The 25451-nt window shown below is 40.8% G+C and overlaps 4 protein-coding genes across 5 annotated transcripts; 2 read left to right on the forward strand and 2 right to left on the reverse strand.

Moving 5' to 3' along the window:
* Positions 1-6067: 6067 nt before the first annotated feature.
* LOC108138135 lies at positions 6068-9721 on the reverse strand. Its single transcript, XM_017260183.2, is given in 8 exon segments — positions 6068-6236; positions 6294-6443; positions 6497-6763; positions 6820-7345; positions 7468-7799; positions 7862-8304; positions 8366-9539; positions 9542-9721. Coding segments are annotated over 8 exon segments (3171 nt in total). The 5' UTR covers positions 9686-9721; the 3' UTR covers positions 6068-6101.
* A 3089-nt stretch (positions 9722-12810) lies between these two features.
* LOC108138177 lies at positions 12811-13562 on the reverse strand. Its single transcript, XM_017260275.2, has one exon. The coding sequence runs from the start codon at positions 13447-13449 to the stop codon at positions 12895-12897; it is 555 nt and encodes a 184-aa protein (XP_017115764.2). The 5' UTR covers positions 13450-13562; the 3' UTR covers positions 12811-12894.
* A 762-nt stretch (positions 13563-14324) lies between these two features.
* LOC108138144 lies at positions 14325-15711 on the forward strand. Of its 2 annotated transcripts, none has more exons than XM_017260213.2 (2): positions 14325-14465; positions 14522-15711. In XM_017260213.2, exon 2 carries the CDS (start codon positions 14535-14537, stop codon positions 15603-15605), a length of 1071 nt encoding a protein of 356 aa, XP_017115702.1. In that variant the 5' UTR covers positions 14325-14465; positions 14522-14534; the 3' UTR covers positions 15606-15711. The 2 variants fall into 2 exon arrangements, with proteins under 2 accessions (XP_017115702.1, XP_017115711.1); XM_017260222.2 differs by having other exon boundaries at positions 14325-14461.
* Positions 15712-19984: 4273 nt separating this feature from the next.
* LOC121467861 lies at positions 19985-20600 on the forward strand. The gene has a single exon (XM_041710391.1). The coding sequence runs from the start codon at positions 20046-20048 to the stop codon at positions 20397-20399; it is 354 nt and encodes a 117-aa protein (XP_041566325.1). The 5' UTR covers positions 19985-20045; the 3' UTR covers positions 20400-20600.
* The last annotated feature ends 4851 nt before the right edge of the window (positions 20601-25451 follow it).

The following is a 25451-nucleotide window of genomic DNA, read 5'->3' on the forward strand; positions in this document are numbered from 1 at the left end:
TTGTTAATTTTGTTAAAATAAGGCTAAAAATAAAAAAATTAGTCTTCAAAAACGAAACGCAAAAAAAATAATATTAAATAGATAATTAATAAATAAGTTCAAAAGGCTAAGCAGTTACATCAATTAACAATTTTTAGTTGCTATGAGATTTATTTATTGTAAAGTGTATACAGAAGACTTACGACCAGACTAAAATTACATTACCAAGTCTACTAAATTTTAACTTTTACAACTGTAGGGAAAGCAAGACATTGTCAATAAATTTGTATGTTCATTTTAAGCTTTGTAAAATCTAAATGACCGTTTTTAAATTGGTCGTTTTTAAATTGTTCGCTTGTGAATTGATTTGTTTTAGTGCAGTGTCTGAACCCAAAGAAATTTTCAAGCGCGAAACTTAAGCCGCAGCTTTCCTCTAGTCATAAAAGCGCCGTAGTCGCAACTCTGGCTTACCATTGAAAGTTAAACGCTGGCCGCTGATATTCATATAGATGTGTGTAAACAGCAACCAGCTGAGTAGCGCTAAGCAAACACAAACACAACCACTCGAGCAAATATCGCACACCCACAGGACCACATCCTCGCACACTCGAGAACGTGTGTGCGAGTGTGTGCGTTGATTTCTCGAAACCAAATTCATCCAGCCATGAGACCAACAACTAGCAACAAGCCAGAAGCGCCACCAGATGGGCAGTGGAATGGGGGTGGGCATGGGCGTCCTTTTGCGGTGGCAGTGGCTACAGTTTGTGGCAGGCGACGCATGGCCTTGTCAGCGAAGCTGGAGGACGAGCCACAGATAGACAACCATAAATATGAATGCATGTCCTCAATGGCGGCAGATGAGGAAGGGTAGGAAGGGGAGGAAGTGGGCGGGGGAGGCTGCTGGTCCGGCTTGTTATTTACAGCCGGTTTTCAGATCTTGTGGCATAATTTAAGCACCTTGTTTAGCCACTGTTTATGGTCTCTCATGTCACTGGTCCATCTGGCAGTGCATGCACAGAGAAAACTTATATAACTAATTAATAGTTTTCATAGAGAACTTTTTGGATTTTACAACAAAAATGAATTTTATTTTAGTTTACCTAATTTTGTAATTTCTATTTAAACGGCTGCAACGAATTACTCATTCTAAAAATTAATTGAAATAAAAATTAAATTATATTCTTTTGATTAACTTTCTATTTCCAACTATAACTATTTTAATTTAATCGAATACTGTTAAACCGTTTCCAGCTAAAAGTCAGATTTTATTTAATTATTTTATGATTTGCCATCCTAACTTATATGATCTTAACTTAAAAATGGATTCTCGTTAATGGTGTATCTTTTGGATTGGCTCTTCAAAATTGGGTATTATCTGATGGTTTAACTTAACGTTTAACTTAAATTTGATTTATTATTTTAATACGGGCTAATTTCTTTTTGTGTACTTAGAAAACCGACGCATTTGTATGTGTATTTGGTTTTTGGGGTCACGGGGTCAATGATGGCCAGTGCACACATTCATCAAGCTGAGTTGAGCTGGCGCTTTGCCACTTTAAATAATTTATAAATGCGACAAATGTGAAAGGAACTTGGCCATAAAGCTGCTCGGCAGAGGATTTAGGGCTGGGCGCCGCCCCTTAAACTTTAGTTACGCAAATCAACAAACAAATCAACGGCACAAAAGTGGAAATCCTTTGCCAGAGCTCCTCGAACGATGCCTTGCTCCGACTCCTGTCAGCAGAAAATTCGTATTCGGCTATCAAATTGTAAAGTGAAAACCGCTGACTTATTTTTTTCTCGCAGGCAATATGTGTGCGTGCATGTTGACTGCCTGGCATTATGCAAACAAGACAGATCCTGGGCAAAACCCTTTACCCCTTCTCGCAATTCGCATTCGCTGTGCGCACTCAACGTGTTTCGTCCTCGCGTTTTTTGGAAGTTGAGAATTTGCAAACATTGGAGCATGAGGGCGGGGAAAACGGTTTACCAAAGGATTCGCACCTAAGATGTTTGAGGGCCAAGATAGAGAGCAGGAACAGATGCCACGAGGTGCCACTCCACCTTGGCAGTTATGATTTTTAAGTGACGCCAACGATTTCATTTTGCGATTTTGAGGGTTTGTGCAAGGGGGTTTTTTGGTTTTGCCCTTTGTTTAACCTTAATTTTAAAGCCGAAAATAATCAAATGGTAAAGAATCCTCTTTACTACCGTTTTCTTACCAATTTAAAAAAAAAAAACTTACTTATTAAATTATAAAATAAAATTAACTTACAAATAGTAAACAACTTTGCCTAAATCCTTTTTTTCAGTAATTAAAAATAATGATGTTTTAAACAAAACATCATATTTCTTACATTTTAGACAACGTCTTAAATTCTCTTAAATATAAAGAATATGTATTTTAAGGTCTTTTAATATTTGAATAAAAATGTATTTTATTTTAAACAATTTATTATTATTATTATTATTATTATTATTATTATTATTATTATTATTATTATTATTATTATTATTATGAGAGAACCCCTGATTAATGATTTATAATTTGAAATATTGGTATTTTGGTATTTTTAACTACAAACTGATGTTTCGGATATATGGTTGAAATATATTCAGTGGCATTAAATTTATTTTCTGACCAATACAAAAAACGTATATAAGATCTCAGCTTGTGCATTATTCGTTTTAATGAAATGTGTTACATCAGGATAATTTCTTTCGATTTAGAGAAATGTTCGCTTTTATTTGGCATCGTAAAATGTAGAGAACGTTGTATTTATGGTCGAAATGACTGCCCCCAAGTTTTGATTATCAATTAAATATATCCCCAGTCAGCTTTAAACAATTTCGCAGGCCTTAGCCTTTAGCCGCCTTAAATTGCATTAAGCGGCAGCGCAAATCGCGAGTGTCGCCCCACCACATATCATATCACATATTGATCGCAAGCCCATTAAATATGCATTTGCTGATATCGCCTAAATCCGCACCGAAAACAGCTTATGCGGCCTTCGCCGTGTGCGCCACATACTCCGCGGATGTCGATGCGGATGTGTGTGTGTGAATGTGAGTGTGAATCCGTGTGGGTTGGTTTGCGTGTGCGGTTGACAGTCGTAAAGAAATACATGGAAATCCGGAGAGCCAAGGAAAAAGCAAACAAAACAATAGAATTTAAATGATTTTAATGCGACCATTGAATTTTATTGAAGCCGACGGATGTCGAGGCATTTTGGGCGCTTGGTTATGAGCCATACGGGTGTCATATGAATACCAACCACGCCTCCCCTTCATTCGCACTGACAATAATAATAATTGTCATTTGCAGCAGCTGTCGCACAGGCGGCGCCCACGAGGCTTCCAATTTTTTTCATATTCAATTTCAAATGAAATTTTCATGTCACACCAGGCAAACATTCAAACCCCCACCCCCCCCTCCCCCCACTCGCTGGGTAGCCATTCTGGTGTAAATTTCACGTTAGCTCTTTGCCAACTTAATTCCAGGCGAAATCTTTGCATACTTTTCAGCAGGCTACGCAGCTGTTGTAGTTTTACCAACCGATTTTTATTAGCAGTAGCCGTAGCCGAAGATATGTGCGGTGGCTGGAGCTTGAGCTCGAGCTGAGCTATTTCGGTTTTAAGTTGAGCTGCTTTGCGACTGAGCTGCTTACAAGGTATTTGCATATTAGCCTGTCCAACGCATATTTTGATTAGAAATTGCTTCAGGTTTCCACACGTAGTATCCTTATACATCCATATCCTCAAGGTTGAGCCGGGCTTGGCACTCGGCCTTGTTTCGGAATTTTGGCATATGAAATTCGTACGGATTAATATTTCGAACAGGGTAGTCATGTGTGGCGTTTGATATTCTGTTTGGGCCAAATTGCCTACTGGGAGCATTAGTGTAATGTTTACTATATAGTAGATATAGATAGTTTGACATGCAAAATAATTGTTCAATCCAGTTTGGTCTAGATTAAATTGCTAAATAATAATACAAAATAAATTAAAACATCCTTAGTAAAAATTATATATATCAAGTAGTAAAGCCAATCTAAATTTTATAACGAATTTCCCAATTAATTATTCCCCAACTTAGAGTCAAATTACATGTCCAATTAAAATTTATGAATTTATGAAAGATTTCTGACTTTTTTTTTGTAAAAGCTTTAGGTTTTAAGTTATGCAATCAGTTTGCTGTCGTGATCAGGGAATGACAGCTACGCTATCGGTTTCATCTCCTTGTTGCCAGTTTTACCAATCAATTTTGGTCTCATTTGGGTTGAGCTTTAATTTCATTTGGTGTTTTCGTGCGGATGCCCACTGGTGCCGGCGCCTAACTGCATCACTTTGAGTGCTGTCAGACAGCAGAGTTCGCATAGTGCAAATGCTAATGACGTGTGTTCACAGCCGGGCTCGAAACAGGACCTCCCAGGACCCCCCCCTAGCCACCCAAGCCCCATAGACCCCACAGACCCCATGGAACCCACAAACAACAGCCATAATAGGCACATAACAACATTATCATTAGCAGGCGCAGGCAGCACATTAAATTGCAATTGTTGTTTCGCCGTGGAGTGCCAGTGGAGGTATCCTAGATGGCACTAGCAGTAGCAATAGCAATGGCAGTGGCAGTGGCAATGGCATCACATCTGCAATCGGACTGTAAATGCATGTGTCTAATTGATTTTGTTGCGTGCGGCGACAAAAGCTTCCTTTCGCCAGGGCCCATGCGTCGTATGCGTGATGTTGATGGAACAGGACAGAAGAGCAAGTGTGGCGTGTACTAAAACTAAAATGCATTTTAAAGCCGTCTTAAAACATTAGCAGCATGTGCCCAAACTACCTGGCTAGCTGGCTACCTGGCTTGCTTACTTGATTCACTTTATGTGTTTGCTCACAAATTTCATTTTGATGAAGCCAATGTGTGGGTCCCAGTGTGTACCTATGTGTGTACCTATGTGTGTGCCCAGCAGCCAAGAGTTGTTGTCCTTAAACTAGCTCAAAAGCCCGAGCTGAGTGGCTGCGCCCTGCCCATTCCCAGTCCCACTCCCACTCTTGCCTAACTGCCTCGTCATTAGCATATGTAGTTGAGGGTCTGGCCCGAACAAGACAAGCAAAAAAGTGTACAGCATCCCACACCCAACAACCCGCTGGCTGGGTTTGAGTTGAGCTGACAGGCGAGCTGTCAAAGCGGATTTTAGAGCACTCGCTGCCAGGTAAACAACAACAAAGGAGCACATTGGCCAGCTCAACGAATGGGAAATGCCCTTGAGTAAATCTCAATAAAATAGTCGAACTAACGGCCTAAAAGAAATGGAAATTACGAAAGTATTTAAGGCAAATTTGCGCCTTCAATTTTGGGTAGTCAATAAAGTTAGATGTATAAGTTCTTCTTTATCTACTCCCATTTAAAACTGTTTACTTGAAAAGCAAATTATCTTGACTTGATTTCCGTTTATTATGTTCCAACACAACAAATTCGTAAATTAAGTCTAAAATTATTAATTTTAGATAATATGGTGGGTTTATCTAAAAAATAGAAACAAATTTAAAAGATATATATACATATTTTTGATGTTTGAGTAAAATAAACAAAACATATAGAAAATCGTTGAGATGCAAAGGCTCTAAAATTTATTCACTGTAGGCAAGCTACTTCCTAATTTCAGTATACCCCTAAAACGTTTTGCAGAGCAAACACCTGTCATGGTTTGAGTGTTGGCCAAAAGGGTTTAACTACGTATCTCACTTGTTTCTGTGTTGTCGTTGTTTTTGCTGCTGGCTTTGTTTTTGCTATTGCTGTGGCGGTTTGCCCTTGGCCAAAAATGCATTGTGTTGGCATATTCACGTTTGTGCCGTCGCTCTGCGGCTAAAAATTTGACAAGCGCCAGCTCGACGAGGCAGGCGAAGGACATCATGGACCCGAAATACCTTGTTAACATATGCGTGTGCATATACTTAATTTCTGCCCAAATGTAGGGCACTAAATTTGTGTGATAAATGTGGCCGAAACTTGATGAAAGGCGTGACTCCGAATGTGTTTACTTAGGACTTGAGACCCTTTACCTGTCGGAAAAATTCATATTTTCTTAGGCTAGTCTATAGTCTATAGTTCGGTTTAATTACAGAGCAATGAAGTCCATTTTCGACATACGTTCTGCAGGATTTCCATCGTCATCAACAAGCAGATGGACGTCTGAGTACTGAATCTTTTCCAGTTCGGCATATACGGACTTGCTTATGTCGAGTTCTGGGTACTTTGAAAGAAACGTTTAAATTGAGGTAATTGGATGGTTTGTTATACAAATACTAACCATTTTGGCCATTTTCCAGCATTCCAAAGCAGTTTTGTTTCGGCTTAATCTCAGGTTGATGGTGGCCAAATATCCCCAGACATCGGGAATAAAGATATCGACTTCAGTGCAGCGAGAGAGAAAAGGAATGGCTTCTTCAAGTCGATTAAGCTGTGGATGTCATGAAGAATTACTCTAAATTAGGTTTTCTTATCAAAGCTTACATGGTAAAGTGCCAATCCCTTTCCAAAGTTGGCCAACAAGTTCTTTCGTCTGTGGCTAGAGGGCACACAGAGATCGAAGGTCTTTTCGGCCAGCTCATAGTGTCCATTTTTTAGGGCCAATTGACCAAGACGCAGGAAACTCAACCTAAACAAAGCCTTGTCATTCGGATCCGTCGCTAGCAACAATTGCTGGAAGTATTTCAGGGCTTCGTCGCAACGTCCTCGCGAATATTCCGCACTGCCATTAATATGCAGTTGGTAACAGCGCTGGATAAAAGTATTCAACTGTTTATAATTTCTTATCAAAATGAAGCTTATCCCACCTTTAACTTTCCTGGCACACTGTTATCCGTTGGCATCATAACCACCTTAAACTTATCATTAATCTGCCGCTGGAGAATCTTTAGAGTGGTCTTTATAAGATAAGCTTCGGCTTCCGTAAAGCATAACTCTATATTGGCAAACACAGCCTCAGCAAAGGCGTATGCTCCCAGGCGAGCAAAAAGCTTAAAAACAGGGTAGATCTGGGTGTTCATCGCGGTGCAAGAGCCCTTCATTTCGAAGTCAACCGGCAGATAAAGTTCATAAAGGGAGCTAGGTGTGAAGGCCAGAGTCTTGGGAGAAATTTCGAGGAGATTCTGAAACTTCCAACGCGTGAACTCCATTCCCGGCAAATAATCCACTTCCTTGTAGTAGCAGTACAGCAGAACCCATATCTCCGTTTCCAGACTGTTTTTGTGGGCGAACTGGTGTAGACTCTCGATCATATTCGTTTTTGCTTTGCTCAAGACTTCCTCGTCTGGTGATCTCAGATCCATCATGTAGTTGATATAAAGCTGCAGTAGCAATCTGCGCTTAAAGAAAACAATATTGAGGTGTTAAAAAAAGGTAGCGGAGAGTTTGACTACTTTGAGCTAATGTTACATACTCTTTTATGTTATAACAGCTACATTTTTGTTAGTTAGACTCACGTAAAGTAATGTCCGCTCCAGTCGGTGGTCCGTGGTTTGATGAAATACCTCGCCGCCTGCTCGAATTGCAGGTTCTCAACGCTATTTAGCAGCGTTACAAACTCGAAAATGGTTCGGTTGGAGGTGCTGCTGTCGAGCTCCTCGTAGATGTGGATGGCCAAGTCCCGCTGCCCAGTGAGGCTGGCCAGTCGCATTTCGTTCATCATCCGGGTCAGGCCATGCTCCCCGTACTCCTGATTGGTGGCACAGTCACAGCTATTTTTCCAACTGCAGGCGGTGAAGATGCCCTCAATGCGTTCCATCAGCTCGTTGTACACGTGTGTCAGCATCTCCTGAATAGGTGAAAAACAATAAATAAATAATGGATAATATAATATATATACAATACACCCACTCTAAATTCAATGTTCGTTTTCGTGGGCATGCGTACGTTGAAGTCGCAGCCGCAGATTTTCAACACCAGATTGCTTAGGTTTCCCAGCTGGCAGCAGAAGAAATCCTTCTTCTCTTTGATGTCCTTGACATCCCGCTTGATTATGAAGCCGATTGTGTCGGTAATGAGATCATCGAAGTTGCGATACAGCTCCAGACACACATCCGCATCGTTCACGTCCTCCTTGAGAAATTCCATGTCGAAGCAGCGCTGCAGCTTTGACCTTCTGAGGAGGCTCTCGTTGAACTTGTCCAGGGGCTCGTTGCGCTCGCAGATTGGCTGGAAGAAGCAAATCTTGAAGGTGCAAAACATTGGGGCCACTTGCAGGGTCTCCCTCGGCAGGCTAACTTTGATTTTAGAACCCACAACGGGCTTCAAGTGGATGGCAAAGCGGCAGTAGTTGACTGGGGGAAGGTTCACAAATGTACAGCCAAAATACATGGCACAAAGAGCCGTATATCTTACCACCTGGGTAACCAAAAATGCTGGGATTGAGGACTCCCTCGTACAGGACATTGTTCGGTGTCTCCTGGTAGAGTTGCAGCAGCAGTTCGTAGTCGTTGTGAACAACAGCCTGCTCGAGGATCTGCCGCAGCTCCTCGTTGAGAACAAATCGGTGCAGCGAGTTGTTGATCAGGGCCAAGTCCGATACAGGATCGATACTCGCGACCTGAAAGTCCACATCCTGCTCCCAGAGCAACATGCGAAAGAGGCGTGGCAACTTGACCCTGCAGCTGGTCTCCATTTGGTTGAAGCTGAAATGCTTGTTGTGGTTGAGATCCCGCTTAATGTTCTCCCACACAATGCTGGTGTTCTGGTCGCTAATAATCTGCGATATAAAGCCGAAATAGATGCACAATGGCATCACGCCGTAACCACCATCCTGCTCAACCGGCTGCTTTGAACGAAAGGAAACACTGAGTCCCAGTTCGGCGGACCGCGAATGCAGTTCCTCCGGCACATTGTAAATCGATTCTAGGGTCATAAAGGCCAAATTGGTGAAGTCAAAGTTCTTCAGGATGGGCAGAATGGAGTACATGTGCCACACGCTGCAGGTGGTTATTTTCTCATTGGACTGGGCCTGCGAAATGGTCTGGTATTCCGGATACAGAAAGATGGTGATGTCGCTTATAAAGCGGCGTCGCTGGAAAAGCTGCAGCAGATCGCAGTGACCGCGGGACAAGAGTTCCAGCCGTTCCTCCGCAATGGCGTCATCCTCCTCACCACCCTCTTCGCTGCATATCCTTTTACTCGACCTCTTTTTGGGGACACCTTCACCGCGATCCGAGGGCTCAGAGTTTGGTGGACTCACTGCCTGGGAAGATGCAGAGCTACGGGACTTTGTCTTGGCTCCTTTGCGACGTTTGGGAATCCTTTGGTAGAGGGAGATCAACAGCGGCTGATCGCTGAACTCGTTCATGTCCTCGAGGTCGTCCTGCATCACACCCAAGGCGAACACCGGCTTCTTCAGATTGAACTCGTGCTGGTAGATGATCGTCTCCGTGGTGTAGCGCTCCTGCATCTTCTGCAGCGTGTTCTTCGGATGGTAAAGGTGCAGCTCCAGCGGGTGTTCCGTCTTCGGCAGCTTGCTCATCTCGTTCAGCTGGATGTAGAGGAACACCCTCTGCTTCAGCGCTTTGGCTCCAGCTCCAGCGGTCGCTCCGTCTTCTGCACCTCGGTGGGCTTGCTTTTTATGGCCTCGAGCCCCCCGCTCGACCTTCTTCGCCGGCCCTGCCTTGAAGTTCGACGTACGGTGCTCCGGCCGACAATGCTAGACCCATCCATTGTGACTGAAAATATAGGTGTGTTTTGATTGAGTTCCACTGGCCTTGACACCAAAAGCGCAGATTTCCTACTTCCTATATTCGAAAACCTATTAAAGAGTACTTTGCAAAAGTAATCCGATTGTGTTTTATATTTTAAAATAAAATAACAAATTTTTTTGGTGTAAGCCAAGTTTTTCCTTCAAAGTGAAACATTATAATATTTTTCTTTGAAAATATGTTAGAAAATTTTTTAAAGAAAGATTTGGTATTTAATAAAACTGTTTCGTCAAAAAAAAAACCGCAAAATCATTCCTTTTTTACGCGAATTAACCTCACAAAAGCAGAACAAAATTTAAAAAGCTATCTTTAGAGAGCTTATCAAATTTTAGAATAACTTATTCTATAACCAGAAATTTAAGTAAAAGAAAATATTTTACTAGTTTTTAGATAAATCCTAGTCAAGACCTGCATTTGTATAGCCAATATTAATTTTAGTCAAGAAGCTTAGTCTCTCAAGAAAACAGTTCAAACAAGTCAGGTTAATGCCATTCTTGACGCCCATTCCTAATTTTAAAATAACTGAGCGCAGTTTGCCTGTCCTAAGTCTTAACCCCACAACAAACGTCTGGAATACCTCCTTCAGACTTGAAATGCGTATCCAATTCTTCGTCATACACCCAAACCTTGCAGAAACTGAAGAGGTTACTTACCCGCCCTCCAAGGCTCCTCCAAGACTCTGCGTATCTTTTATTTAAAACGAAAAAATGTTTTATGTATTCTGATGCCGACGCCGCGGGATTCTAAACAATAAACACTTCAACAAGTTGGCTGCTTCGTTTTCATGCGCCCTCGCAAATTCCAAACGGTCTGGCCTAAAAATCCTATGCCATTTGGTTTTGAATTGTGCTGCTGTTTGGGTTTTATGACTCCCAGACATATAAGTTTTATTAGACACGGTGGGGTCGTAAACAATATTTCGGCAAAGTGTTAAGAAGCAACTTGAATATCATATGACAGGTTGAGAATTAAATTCGCCAAGTGCTCACTGGCATCTGCAGCCGCAGATCCAGTTTAATCAGACATGGTGCCCGCCGCTGATTCCACTCAGAGTGCGCAGTGAATTAGGGCAATGTTTTGAATTTATCCACCGATAAAAGCGTTTTCTTTATATTTTCTTACTCCCCAGTGCCACGAAAGCCAAAACAATTACACGCCAAGCTGTTAGCTGGTAATTAAATAAGGCAGAGCAGACAAAGCGGAGCGTAAATTGATTTAAATGCGCAAAACTGAGGGCAAAAGAAGGAATATTTGTTTGATTTAATTTCCAGTCTCCCTGACTCGAACTTCCAGTTCGTAAGTGTCGGTTTTGTGGCACTTTTCGTTAGCCTTTTTTTATGGCTTTCAGCAGGACGGTCAAAGTCAGTGTAAAATGCATTTTTGAAATTAAACTTTTGCGCAACTTTCCCCATAAATGTGCGCACACGTAAAAGGCAAGGACAAGAACAATAAAAACGAAATAAAATAGGAGAACAAAAATTACCACTTGACCTGTAACTGGCTGGAAAAAATACCAGCGACTGCGACTATATAAAAATATTGCAAATTTATACAAGCCAAGGGGTATTTTCGTGAGCGCGGATTGCAATGCGTAAACTTATGCCATATATTGCATTTATAACGGGCTCGCACGGGCTCCGAATATTATTATTATTTAAATGTGGGTCAGCTGAAATTTGCATAACGAACAGAGTCCTTTTCAACTCAAGATCGTGTGTGCGAGTTCCTTGGCTTCGACTTCATGGCTTCCTGCACTTGTGCCATCGTCAAAGGAGCCGAACTTAAAATGCAGCGCTCACAACTTTAATATAACTTAATCCTTTTGCGGCGCCTGTGTGTGTGTAACTTACGAATTATGGCGTTAATACCACTGTGTGCTTATGAGTCCGCTTTCCTAGTGTGTGTGTGGGTGCGTGTGTGGGTTGTGTGTGCGTGTGTGTGTTGAAGCTCGTGTTACTTTAGCAAGTTGACTTTAGGGATCATCATTAGGGGAGCGCTGAGTGTATGAGTGTTTGCCAACATGCAGCTTGCGGCTTGAGTTTGCTCCAGCAAAATCCCAATGACGTCAGAAGCTTAGCATCGTAGCCATGCCACAAAGAAAGTTATTTATGGAAATAATGCTAATTATCACTGTAAGCTAAAAAGTTGAACATCGAGAACCCTAGATGGGTTACAATGGGCTCAAGTTCTAGGCAAAGGATGAGTTTATATTTTAATTCCTAGAAACGTGAGACATATACAAATTAAATCAATGCCTGCTCACGTTGTCAAGGTGAAAAGCAGGAAAATTTCCGCATAAATTTTTCCAACTTTATGGAAAAATTCACGATTGCTTTGGTTTGTGTGGATCACTAAAGGAGACTTCATCTATTTTGTTAACCGTTGCAATTTACTAATATAAAAGTAAAAGCTTAATAAAAAAAAACGAAACTAAATACATATGTAACACTTTGCCAAAAAAAAGCTGATTAAGAGTATGGTACAATAAATTTGAAGTCCGTAAGTTCGTACGAATTATTCCGAATGCTGGCGTTCTTTTTTAATTATAGTCTCTTGTAGACTCTTTGGCACAAAACCTTTTCTATCAAATTCCTCAGCATATTTAAACGAACTTTTATAACCACTCCACTGCTTCCTTGTAGGGTATCATCTCGAGAAATTGTAAAAGCCAGTGAAAAAATCGGAAGCCACTACAAAACCAGTTGCAACCCCTTGGCCACACTTGCTGCTCGTATCCTTCACTAGTGGGTACAGCACCACAAACAACCTGAGTGAGTTTCACCGGCAGCATCAGGGCCAAAAGGAGGCGATGCGGGGAATCCCCCCTTAGTGGCACACGTATGCCGGAACGATTACAAAATGCTGAAAACGGAATTTGCAAAATGTCACGTCTGACGTTCGTTGGCAACTAAGACGGAAATTTACCACTAAATGACGACCAACCCCCGAAACGAGGAGGCACCCTCACGGCTCGATGAAGTGCAAAAAAGCGCCCCAGACGAGCTACTGCAAATTATGGCCATGTTATGCTGAGCAAAAAAAGTTCCCCCAAATGGAGCTTCAAAGGATTGCACAGCAGAGAGTAGATTTTTCAGGCTTGATTTGGCATATGCTTAATGCCACACTTTGATTAGAGAGATTAAAAGTTCACAGTCACAAAGGGAAAAAGACTCAGTCGCTAAACGAATACGGCTTATTGACTTCCGATGGCTGCATCATGGCATAACCGTTCCAGCCGCCACAATCACCACCCGCATTCCGCTGCAGTTGCACGTGGTATTGGCCGTAATGGGATGGGATGTAGGGATGGCCCATGGCCATCTGCATTTGCTGCCGCTGCTGTAGAAGCTGCGCCTGAAGCTGCTGCATCATGGCGAAGTTGTGGTACTGCTGCTGTTGCATCCTGACATCACTAGGATGACAGGGTGCGCTCTGCTGCACCTGTTTGGTCATGTACATCCCTGCTGGGGCGTCGGATGTCGGTTGTGCCCGCTGGGAAACAATGGGTTTCTGCGGCGGGATCTGCATTTGTCGCTGCTGCATCTGTCGCTGCTGCATCTGCAGGCGCTGCTGGGCCGCCGCTTGATGAGCCCCCATGGGCGGCTGCATTGGCACTCCGTCCACCAGAACTGGATACACGTTCCCGCCGAAGACGAGACCGCTGCCGTAGGAGACCAACCCGCTCGACGATTGCTGACTGCCAGCCGACCTCTGCACTCTAGACATGCTGAAACTATGGCACTATTTTCTAACTTAAATTTCGATACTCAAATTTGTACAACCGCACACCGAAATGATGATCGAAACACTGGCTAGAGTCGGATAAGATATTGACAGCAATTTCTGTGCTGCTCTCTTGACAGCTTTTTGAAGTACTCATTATTTTGCCACATGCTACTTCAGAGCCTTAGCTTCGGGAATATGCTTTGATTCATGAATGAAAAACTCAAAGGATTGTACACCATATCAGCACGTACACTCTGAACTGATACACAGAGTTGGGGCCAAAGGAGAAATTTTTAATTAAGACAAGAGCAGAACTTGAAGTAGACAGCCCAGACTGCCAGAGTGCAGATAAAGGGAAGACACAAAGAGGTGAAAAAGATTACTTTTTAATACAAAAGATAGCCATGGCTCGTCAATTTATATGAAACACAATTAGAAACTCTTCCTATCTGAGAAAACATATTTGAAAAATTAATAAAACAAATATAAAATAAATAAAATAGAATATGATATATTCTGAGGGGCATTTTGGTTTTTGTAGCCCAAAAGTATGTTTTTATTAAAAAGTATTTATTTAAAAAGGGATCTTATTGTCTAAAAAAAACTGCTGATTTTTGCTTGATGAAATTTAAACATATCTGTTTGTAATTGAAACTTTTTTTACTTGTTTACTTGCTTAAGTGCTTGTCTTGTCCTTTCTTTTATAAAACGGATGGTGATTAAATTTAAAGTTGATAATTAATTAATTCTTACTTGGTTTTAAATTTGGAAAGGGGCAACAAAATGTATAGTTGATCGCAAAAAATTCAGCCATCACTGATCTAGTTCGTCTTTTTCTTCTACAGTGTGCCTTTTATATCCAGTTCAAACTGATTTGTATGTCAGTTTGTTCTAGATGTTTTAGAATAACAAACTAGTCAAAAATCAAACAAAAACATATTCGGCTGACCGACATAAAGACCAGAAAGTACCATATCCAGGCCTTTTCCTCTTAAAATTAAAGTCCCATCAAGCAAGTGAGATGGTAATCATGTGGAACCAAACACTTTGTAATAAGCCTTATAATTCATAGGCAACTGACCAACATGTTTCCCGATGACTTCGACGTGGAACCCTTCAATCCGTTCAATGTGGGGCCGCCCAACAGCGGAGCTCGCTCCGAGTTCAAAATCCCCACCTGCGTTACGTATCCGCCACCGGTTTTCGTAGCCCAGCGAGAATACTCGCAGGAGGCTCTTGGATCTGCCTCCAAGAAGTCGCTTGCCCGGGACAGCAAGCCGAAGTTGGGGAAATCAGAGCTGGGTGAGGTGGCCATTTCCAAGGCCATCAACGAGGATATGGCCGTGGCCAAGAGGCAGGCCTCCGCCATTCATGAAAATGGTCGCATTGGTGCAGGTGGTGTTTCCAAAGTAAAGCTAGTCGAGGATGCCCAGTCGAAGGAGGCCTTGGAAAAGGCCTCGCTTTGCACCTTAATGCCAGTGCGGTCAAGTCGTCAGGCAAGTGGAGATGGCAGAGCCAAATCGAATCCATCCTCTTCAGACTCCAGTGTGGCTTCCAAGACGAGTAGCGCTGTCAAGCCAAGTCAAGCCAGCATCTCTTCCAAAGCATCGAATATATCCCAGACAAGTTCTGCAAGCACCAAACTCACTCCCAAGTCTATTTTGAAGTCTCCAAGACCCTTGGAGCTAGAGAAAACTAAGTCAAAGGTATCGCAAAAGACCTCAGAAGCAATCTCTTTCGAGGACAGATCTCTTAAGCAGCAAAAGTGTGATTCTGGCAGCCAAGGATCCCTGGTGGCAAAGGCTTCCAAGTCTGTAAGTCAAGATTTCCAAAAAGATGAAGCAACTCCCTCTGAACTTGGCTCCAAATCAACCAAGGCAGCCTCCTCGGTCGCCATAACTAAGCCGAATGTCAACAATTCAAGTGTCCTTCCCGAATCGAAGGATGGGCCCAGCTATATTCAGTCTGAAACTGCCTTGTCCTACAGACAATCGCTCAATCAGCAGGCTGCCGAGTTGGCAGGTCGCCTTAATGCCGGCAATGAAAACTTCAGGCGCTACAATTCAGTGGCACGGAATCACTCGATCGCCGTGCCACAAAAGTTGTCGCAAGGGGATCGCATGACCTTTTGGTTCAGCGATGCTGTGCTCTCTTAACAAACTAATCGCTACAGAAAAATATAACTGAAAATTAGCAGTTCTTACAAACATTATTTTTTAAAACTTGCATACCATTAAAGTTTATGAGGCAGAAAAGAGGAAACTAACCTGATTTGCGGTTTAACATTTTTTGCTGATACTCTGTGTGATAAATTCAAATGCGCTAAAAATTTGCGGTCGCTTGTCCGTTTTGAATGCAATAGGCCCATAATACATGCAAAAAAGTGAGTTTCATTTTGCAAAATAAATTCGAACATTAATAAGGTATTGCTCGACACACGCTACTGTTAATTAAAAACATATTTGCATTCCTGGTCATTGAAAATGCAGCATAATATGTGAATTATCAACAATTAAGGTCTTTGCAACAAGTATAATGTGCGCTAAAATAACAACATTTGCAAACTTTTCTGTTTCAGAAATGAAACCGAAAATCAGATTAATTTGAAAATGTTTTAAGGTACTTATGAGCAAAGTAAACAGTTTTAAAATCCAAATTGAAGGCCAACAATAGTTGTATAAGAGCTTGCGCCAGAATTTCTGTTTGAAAACTAAATTAATGGGGACAATTTGGTCGAGCGTTTTGTTTGGGGTATTGTGGTTAATTTTACTTTATTTATTACAGCGCAGAATGCTAATTGCAGCTGCCAGCGGGCGACGACGACAACAATGTTAGTTTGTTGCTGCTGGCTGCCTAATCAGCGTCAGCTTTTGGCCAGGAGCTGTGGACTGCGGAATTGCGGAATTGTGGGCCCTGAAAATCAGAGGGGGGGATCCTGAAGGGTGTAACAATTATAATAAATGCCTGTGGCTTACATTTAATTGCATGTCAATTTGTAAGCCGCTGGCCCGAGCACACTCGTCCGTAAGTAGGCCACAATAAATGAGGCGGAGGCGAGGCAAGTGCACAAAATGTTTATATGGAAATACGGCGATTTTATGCTTGTACTTGTACAATAAAAGGAAACAACTGCAATAATGGCTACGGCGCATAAAGTACCAGAAATACCAGCAACAAATAACTTTGCTAGAGTGCAAAAAGCGACAACAGCAACAACAACGACAACGACAAAGGCAAAACCAAAGGCTTCGAAATGAAACAAAACGCTGAGAGAAAAATATATTTAATACGAAAAGTTTTGCAATAACGGAAATGAAATGGAAATGGACGCGCGCCAATAGACATAAATGCGAGTGAGCGTAAGTATATGTGTGGGTATCTGTGTGCGGTGCCAACAGGATACAAATAGGACACGGCAGCCGGAGCAGCCGGCAACTACAAAAACTACAAGAATCACAGTCTCGGTGCTGGAACACTGGCCGTGTAAAACAAAAGCGCCATCGCACAATGCCGCAAAAACAAACAGCGAAAACCAACACGGATCTCAAAAGTAAAACTAACAACAATATCCGCAAAAAGCAATTGCACAAAGGCAAAAGTGGCAACGCCATCAGATGCAGCCCACATTGCGCCTATAAAGAGCATAAAATATTAAAAAAGGTGGAAATATGTATGCGGCGGTTTTCTTTAGAAATATTTCCAAAGTAATTTGTACTCAGATAAGGGGCCAAAACGAACGAATTAGTTTGAAACTTGCGGCACAAGCCTCAATTACTTTCCTACTATCGATTTTGTTTCACAAAAACCATTAAGTGTAAAGTTTAAAAATAAATAATAATTGTATTCCTGTTCCGTTTGCTCTACATTTTGATAATGAGAACGAAATAGTTTGAAAGTGGCGGCACAAACCTCAATTATTTTCCAATTTTTGTAAATATGGGTCACATGCATTAAGCATTTTGTGCTTAATTTGAATTTAATTTTTATCCACTAGGGTTTTTAGTTATCTTAATTTATTTAGAAAATTTTTAATTTGACTATTGAAACCCATATTAAATATTATAGATAAATAAAAATTTATTATTTACATAAATTATTTAATACAAATTTTTGAAAATAGTCAGATATTTATTTTTAACATTCCAATTTATGTACCTGTCAAAATTCAAATTTAAATATCTATTTAAAGTCGTTAGGCGAAACATTGTGTTCCATTAAATACTTGCTTTTAACATACAAGACAGTGAGAATGTATGTGCTCCCGAATGGGTAAACAAGGCCATGCTAATTAATTGCTGCTCTAGAAAGGAGTAAGTAAACACACACTCACACACACTCTATAGCTAAACACACTTCAAACTGTCGCAGTGCAGATATTAGCTGGAATGCACACACTATCGGTCATGCGGGAAAACTTCAAATGCGCACTTTAACATCCGACTTTGGTGCACATGTCTTTTTGTGACCGGACCACATTGCGTATGCGTAATATAATTGAATTAGAGCATTTCGTAGCATGCGGTCGCCCGTGGCAAAGGCACAGTAACACAGTGAACAAGGGTCAAAGCTTTTTGGGAAAGGGCTTAAATTGCCTAATAATAAAATCGCGTATTCGAGGCAGCTTTTGACACTAACTGTAGCCTAGAGCGGATTTACTATTGCAATAATTATCAAGTTTGATGTGAAGTCATTGAGTTGAGACCTGGCCAGTAAATTATGCAATATTATCCGTAATCAAATATTACATTTCATGTTTATCTGACAGGCTCAAAGGGAAGCAAGTTTTTGGCCTGCAGCTCGAAATAAGTTGGCTGCATTTAATAGCCAGTGTAAAGTGCCCCGGATTGAATTTAATTTGTCCACTTTGCCCAGTTCAACCTTAGGCGACATCTAATTAGGTATTTACAATTATAGATGTCTGAAAGGGAATAGCCCAGCTCCTGCTAATTTGATCACGGCACACGGCATGTGTACAATTTACTAAAATATGTTTCAAACCGAAAACTACTTCATAATTGTGTTGGTCGAATGCGTGACAAATCCCCCGAGTCACGCTCTAATATCCGATTTTTATATATAACAATTTTAAAATTTAATGTTAAAGTTACGCCTGCTTTTCATTGCCTCCATGCGCACTTTTAATTAAGCCTAAATGCAGTTGATTAACAAATTCAATTTGCACGACGCGACGGCGGCTGCGGTGGAGCGTGAATTTTGCGCCGATGCAGCAAGACTTGCATAATTATCGGTGGGGCATTAAAACGTTTACATTATTATCTGCGTTTCGTTAAAATGTAATTTATAATTTGCATAATGATAAATGAAGAGCGCTTTTAGCAGCGACTACAAATCAGGGCGGCCAAATGGCAAAAGTGAATTCAGAAAGCGGAGTCAAGTCAGCGGGAAATGATTCATGGTCCCATTGTGAAGCTGCGGCTCTGATTTCGTAGTGAAAGTCAACCGAGTCATTTGTCGTCATAACTTTTGTCATTAAAAGCGGCGGAGACTGGGCGTGGCACCGACTACGTGCCGTGCGGACAAAGGCAGTGCTGCCTTCAGTCAGTCTCTGTATACCATACATTTTTCATAACATGCTAAATTTATACGGCGGTGGAGGTGGTGGTGGGGTAGGTGGCTTTGGCGGTGCGAGTGTGTGGCTTTCCCAGGACAGCCAAGTCACGTTCCTAAATATGTCTGTGTATGCGGTCGCCTGGATAAGAGTCCGAGCTGCCTTTTGCGTGTGGGTGCGAGTCTAACACATTTTTAATTTATTTTCATGCCACTGCTTGGCACTGTGGTGTGGATTTAGCCACTGCCTCAAGCAGCGGGTTAAGGGCCTTCTTGAACCCTCGAGTGCCGGTCAGGCTCAGGCTCAGCGCCAGTCTCAGGCCGAAACTGAGGACCTGAGTGCTGTCCTCCCCGAAAGTGAACAATGCGGCACACTCATGTGTCCTGTGACTTTGTTTCAATGCCTTGAATCCACGATTTTAGTGCTCACGTACAACTCATTTTGGAGAGTTACTTGCCGCAAAAACATATTAATTAAGCAAAAGTTTCGTTTTAAAGCTTTTTTTAATTAAACCCAAAATACATAAAATGTTTCCAGTTCAATTACATTTAAATAAAACCAATAAAATACACAAAAAAGCTTAAAATATTTGTTCCTTTATGTTCACTGATATATTTATGCCATTCATAAAATTTGGTTCGAGTTTTACCTCAATATTAAGATTTGAGTGATTTTTTATTATGTTTTAATTTTATTTGCAAAAGTTTGGTTTTTTAAGCCAATTACAAGTTTGTAATAAAAGTTTTTAATAGTGAATTGTTTTATTTTATATCATATCTGATATTGTTAATAAAGTAGGCCATGATTCTTTAATAAAAACTGTTAAAAACTGTTGTAGTTTATTGCTAGCAACACGTTGAAACGATTCATCAGATTGTATTTAGCTGAAAGTATAAGAAAGTAAGCCATGCTTTTTTAGCATATATTAAATAATATATTAAATATTTCTCAGTTTATTTTAAGCAGCGAATCGAGACGTGTAATTGGATTGCTATTAAAAAATTTCCCTAACGAAATTATCAGAATAATGGGTCAATTCGCTGTACAAGTCTCACGTGTGGTTACCGCGGCTGCCGTTTTTATTACAGCACACTGGCCTTTATGTCTGTTAATCAATGTAATTCTGTTTTCAATTGGTGCTTTACTTTGGAAAGTTGGGTACCTACAGCGACTAATACCATACATCTGGAGAAGTCTACAAGAAGAACCCGAAGATGCTGAGGAGGACGATGAAAATTGGTTTGGGAACCTGAATCCGGAACAGAGTGTTGAGCTACATCGCCGTCAACGTTTCGAGGCAGCAGCTGGAGTGATGGAAAATGTTGCAGGTGAAAAGCCCACTAAAGAGCCCCCACTCAGACGAAGGGAAACTTACGGTTAAGCCTACAAATACAAGACAAAATACGGGTTGTTGCTGCGCTGAACTGTTGAACCATATACTAGACCACTAGCCCACTAGCCCATTAATCAAGAAACTTCAAAATAACACACATAGACGATCACAATCGGAGGCCTTGATTTCTGGGCCATGACCGGATATCCAAATAAAATCAACTAAATACAGTTCCATGCCCAGTCGTAATCCCTTGAAATTAATTTGCTGCCATTGCCTTCGTGTCAGGGGTCTTACAATTCCGTTGGCCGTTTTAATTGGTTTGCGAGCACATAAGCCGGCCATAAGTCGCCAGGTGGAATTGCGGCAAGGGGTAAAAATGGTTATATATATTTGCTCAGCTGGCTGGAGCCAAGAACTATGAGGGGCAGTCGACTCACGGCCTGGACAATTGTGGCGAATGGAAGGCGCTTAAGATTAAAATGCGTCCTGGGGACTGGATGTGATGGCAAAACCACAAAGCAAACACAAACACAAACAGAGATGAGGGTATGAGCAAGTTTAAGGGGTAGAGGGGGTAATACTGCAGTGGTAAAATAAATATGTAAGCAATAAGCAAAAAGGATAGTTGAATGTGAAAGTACCCTACAGGCTAAAAGTATTAAAGAATCCAACCCTTTTACAAAGTTTACATTCATTACTCACTGCACTATGCATCAGTTTTTATTCGTCGAAAATTTCTGAATTTTAAATTATTGGGGAACTATAATTTTTCACTAAGATGTGTATTGGATTAACCCCACGAAAGCATCCAAATAAAAATTATGTGGTTTAAAAAAGAGAGGCCTTAGAATACAGTTTTAGACCCGGAATAAAAATGAAAATTAAAAGTATAGTGGAATTAAGACTTATACTTTAATACTGTCTATAGTTTACTTTTAAGACAAACTTGTTAATCAAAAGTTTTTCTTAAGAAATTTAATCAAAGCTAAGCATATATTTTTTAATAATTATTGAAAAGGGGAACTATCATCTCAGTGAGTAATCAGGGTATCATTTAGTCGACAAAGCTCGCAACTTTGCCGCCCACATGTCCAAAAGCAAACATTTTAAAGTTCAAAAGAAGGTTCTTAACCTGCAGCCGGGGGCGGATGTGGCTGTTGTTGCTGTTGTTGCTGTTGTTGATGTTGCTGGTGTTGCAAGAGTTGCTACTGCTGCTGCCTTTGTGCAGTTGCAACTGCTGCTGTGGGCTGCTAAATGAAGTGAGTGTCAACGCAAATGCAAACAAATGGGAGGAGCGCATAAAGCGAAAAGTAAAAGGCGTCGCAAATCAACAGAGGACTTCCATCAAGTGAGGCGACACGGTCTGCCACGCCCCTACGCCCCCGGTGACTCTCCATTTCGACTTCAACTCCCCGGCCAGACAAATGAGGTCAGTGCTCCGGGCTAGCACTCCCATTGTTGTTTAGTTTTAATAATATTAATGCACACTAATGTGCACAAAAAAACATATATTTCTGGCTTAGTTGGTGGCCACAAAAGGTGTTTTAATGAAAGTTCTTGGCGTAAGAGAAGTGTTATTACTATTAATTCTTTTTTAGAAAATATATTTCCGTTTAATTAATGACTATGGCACAGCTGACTGTAGCATTTGTTTTTGTACTTGGATATAACAACTTCTTTAAAGTATATAAAGGAATTTGCCTAACAAATATATAATTCAACTCATGAATGTTTATGGTACTATGAAGACTGTGTTTAAGAGACGTTTATTTAGTAAGTCAACCGAGAGTAAAATTCTTTTAAAGCTATTCAATATAAAAAAAACGTTAAAATGTTTCCGTCGTGATTTTCCCACTTAAGGATTCACTTCAAAGCTTCTTGAAAGTTATGTGTTGCTCGTATTCTTTGTTTTGCCATCCTCAAACTCTTTTTCACCCTCTCAAAGCAAACTTTGCATTTTGTATTTGGATTATATGCATGGCTAGTTATTTTTTGCCTTGCATTTTCCATATCATTAATTCGCCAAGACCCGTTTTTCATTGTTTGGTGTTTAAATGAAATTTTTAATTAAGAAATCTAGCGGAGTAGAGAAAAGTCTTCGACTTCGATGAGTGGCCGACCAAAAACTTGGTCAATCCCTGCTCGAGTGCCATGCCATTTGTTGGTTTTCATAAACTTTATGCATTCAACGCTTGCTGGAGCGAGAGTTTGCATTTTGTTTTAATTTATTTCCTCTTTTTAAATCTCATTAAGCGCATTTGCACGCTGCTGTGCATCGATTACCAATGAAAATAATATAAATTAATCTTATAATGAATTTATATTGAATTAATATTAAATTTAGTTGGCATTATCATGTACGCACCAAAGTCAAACAACAGCGAAAACAAAAATGATTAATTCCATCAGGAATTTTTGCTGCAACGCTTTGGTGGATTAAAACATTGGGTCATTGTTCGATAAATATCACAAATAAATACGAGATTCCAAATGTAAATATAGAAGAATATCCATAATTGCAATTGACAAGCTAAGTAATTGCTTTGTGACCTGAAAATGATTCATCTAAAGCAATCGAACTTTATATACCTTATGCTGATGGATTGTCTTTTGTAAAAAACTGCTAAGAAGTGCTAAACATTTATTATAATGTAAGTCTCTTCAGTAATTTATTTCAAACATAATGAGATAAAACTAATTTAAAAAATGTAGCAGTATAATAAAATAAAATTCGGTTCATGATGTGTTCATTTTTTCGATTTAATTTGGTTGGCAAGTGTAATGGCATAAGAGATATGCTATTTGCACACAAATTAAATATAATTGAATTTCATGGAACTGTGCTATTTACATAATAATAAAAATACTTATTTCATTTTCTGATATGTTGAAATTTTTGTTCAGTTTCACTTGAACGCGGCTTTATTTTATTTTATTTTATTATAGTTTGTGCTTTTGTCCTCTGGCTTGGCATATTATGCCATCAGCGGCGTCTATTCCATCTCAGACATTTCTGTACATATACTCGGATGTAGCCCTCGCGAGCTCGCTTTTCACAATGGTGTGAATATTTAAATTGAATAAATGGCAAATTGCATGCCAAGGGGGCGCAGAAGTGGGCGGGGCTCACGTGTCGCCTGGTATTTGCATTTGGTTCGCTTCTACGACTCTTTCTACGCCAGCAGCCTGTTCCCTACTAAACCATTTGAAATCCCTGCTCCGGTTTCTCTGGCATACAGTGCATACATCTGTCTTCTGCTCCTGCACGGCGTATTATTTCGTTGCATTCTCTGCACTGAAAGGACCATTTGTGTGGCAGCATAAATGAAAGGATATTCCCGGTGTTCAAGGGGAAGTTACTAATATAAGGTAAAAAAAATATTGCACGTAGGTAAATCGTATGAACAAACACGTATTTATCCCAAAAGTTAGGATTTGATTTGATTCTTTTCTTTAAAATGTTTAAATTGAAAAATATTTTCAATAATCAATAGTGGTGTGGTATCAATATAATCTTATTTTTTCCGGAATTTTACAAATTTTGTTTTGACAATTTAGTTTTGGGTCATTCATTTAAAACTTTAGTGGCGACCCTCTCCGAGTGTCGTGTTCGTTCTCGCATTTGTGCCAAGCAAACTCATTCAAGTGGCATTATAAACTAAGTTAAAGCGACAATTTCTCCGGTACCTTATTGCTTGTTTGTTTGCATTCGCTTGTCGCTGCAAATCGAAGTTCTGTTCTTGTTTCTCAGAACCAGCCGACTATTCCCTCCCACTAGTGATTGTGTTACCTGAATGGAAATGACCCCCACACCTGCATTCTCTCCTCCATCCTTGGATGGGTCTGAATTAAGTAGAAAACACATTTCAAATTAACTTTTTACAACGCTCAATGTTCTAAGACCATTTCTTTAATTAGCCTCGACTTAAGCCGGAAATAATCTGTTAACTCATGACAGCAACGAGAATCGGCTTCTTGGCGGAAAAGAGAAAACAAATATTATAAACGGCGGTATGTTGAAAAGGTCGAGCATCGTTGTCTGAGTGGTTAACACACAAGCTTAGAAAATATCTTCTGGCACTTCACTTTGTCTCAGTCGGCAATTAGGAGGCGCATTAATCATACGCCACGTTGCCAATAAACTTGTTAGGGTCATGAATCAGCGACAGTTCAACGACATTTGCATTTTCTTCTATACACTTAAACAAAATATATGTGCTTGGTGCTGTTCGCTCCTAGCTTGTCGTGTTCAAAATGCAGTCCTGTACTCCCTAACAGTCGGGGTCAACTATAGCATTCCTTCTTGCTTATAATTATTGGTAATACATTTTTAATTATAGCTGTTTTGCGGTTTTATTTGTTAACTTTGCTTGTAAATCTTAAAGTCAAGCAATATAAGGCAAACTTTCCGTAGGTTTAAATTGTTTTCTTCTAGCAGTTACTTAGTTGTACTTTGCGGTGCAAATTTTCTGTCAGTGTTCCGTTTCAGCAGCTTCTGTGGTGGGACTTGTCTTGTTGACTCTGCATTATCTTAATTGTGGTCGGCGTAGGACCTGGCACGTGTGCAGAACGCATGTGTGCTGGCGCTGCTATTTTGGTGTGCTCCAGATGAAGTGCAGCTAATGACATTGTTTGCCGTGCGGATGCGCGATGATGGATTGCCGTCGCCAGCTGCCGTGGAAAATTGCCTAATGCCGCAGCGCGTTCACTGCCGAAGGGCCCCTACCTGCCCATTGGCCCACCTGCCGACGGGCTGTCAATCTGGATTGCTTGTCCGACAATGACACACCGCCGTCTGCAGTCCTGGCTACCTTGGCTCCTCCTGGTCCTGGCGGTGCTCCTCTGTCTGTTTGCAGGACCTGCGGACAGCTGCTGCCGCTGCTGTCTGGGCGAGAAATGTGCGGACGTGAGCTGCTGCGCCTGGTGTCCAAAATCCGCCTACTCGCCCTTGAAGTGATTGAAAAACTTGGACTAACTTGGAGTAGGGTACATTATTGACTAACGAAAAGCCTTTCATATTCATTAAAGCTATCAATTACATACTTATTAACCATCCAATTTATTCTAAAGAGATGACAACGCCAGATGAAAGGCTTA

The sequence above is a fragment of the Drosophila elegans genome, unplaced genomic scaffold (assembly GCF_018152505.1).
Source record: "Drosophila elegans isolate 14027-0461.03 unplaced genomic scaffold, ASM1815250v1 contig_814, whole genome shotgun sequence".
NCBI lineage: Eukaryota > Metazoa > Arthropoda > Insecta > Diptera > Drosophilidae > Drosophila > Drosophila elegans.

Bases quoted from the DNA above. Each gene is read 5' to 3' on its own strand.
- LOC108138144 (XM_017260213.2), top strand. From the start codon at position 14,535: ATGTTTCCCGATGACTTCGACGTGGAACCCTTCAATCCGTTCAATGTG.
- LOC108138177 (XM_017260275.2), bottom strand. From the start codon at position 13,449: ATGTCTAGAGTGCAGAGGTCGGCTGGCAGTCAGCAATCGTCGAGCGGG.
- LOC121467861 (XM_041710391.1), top strand. From the start codon at position 20,046: ATGGGTCAATTCGCTGTACAAGTCTCACGTGTGGTTACCGCGGCTGCC.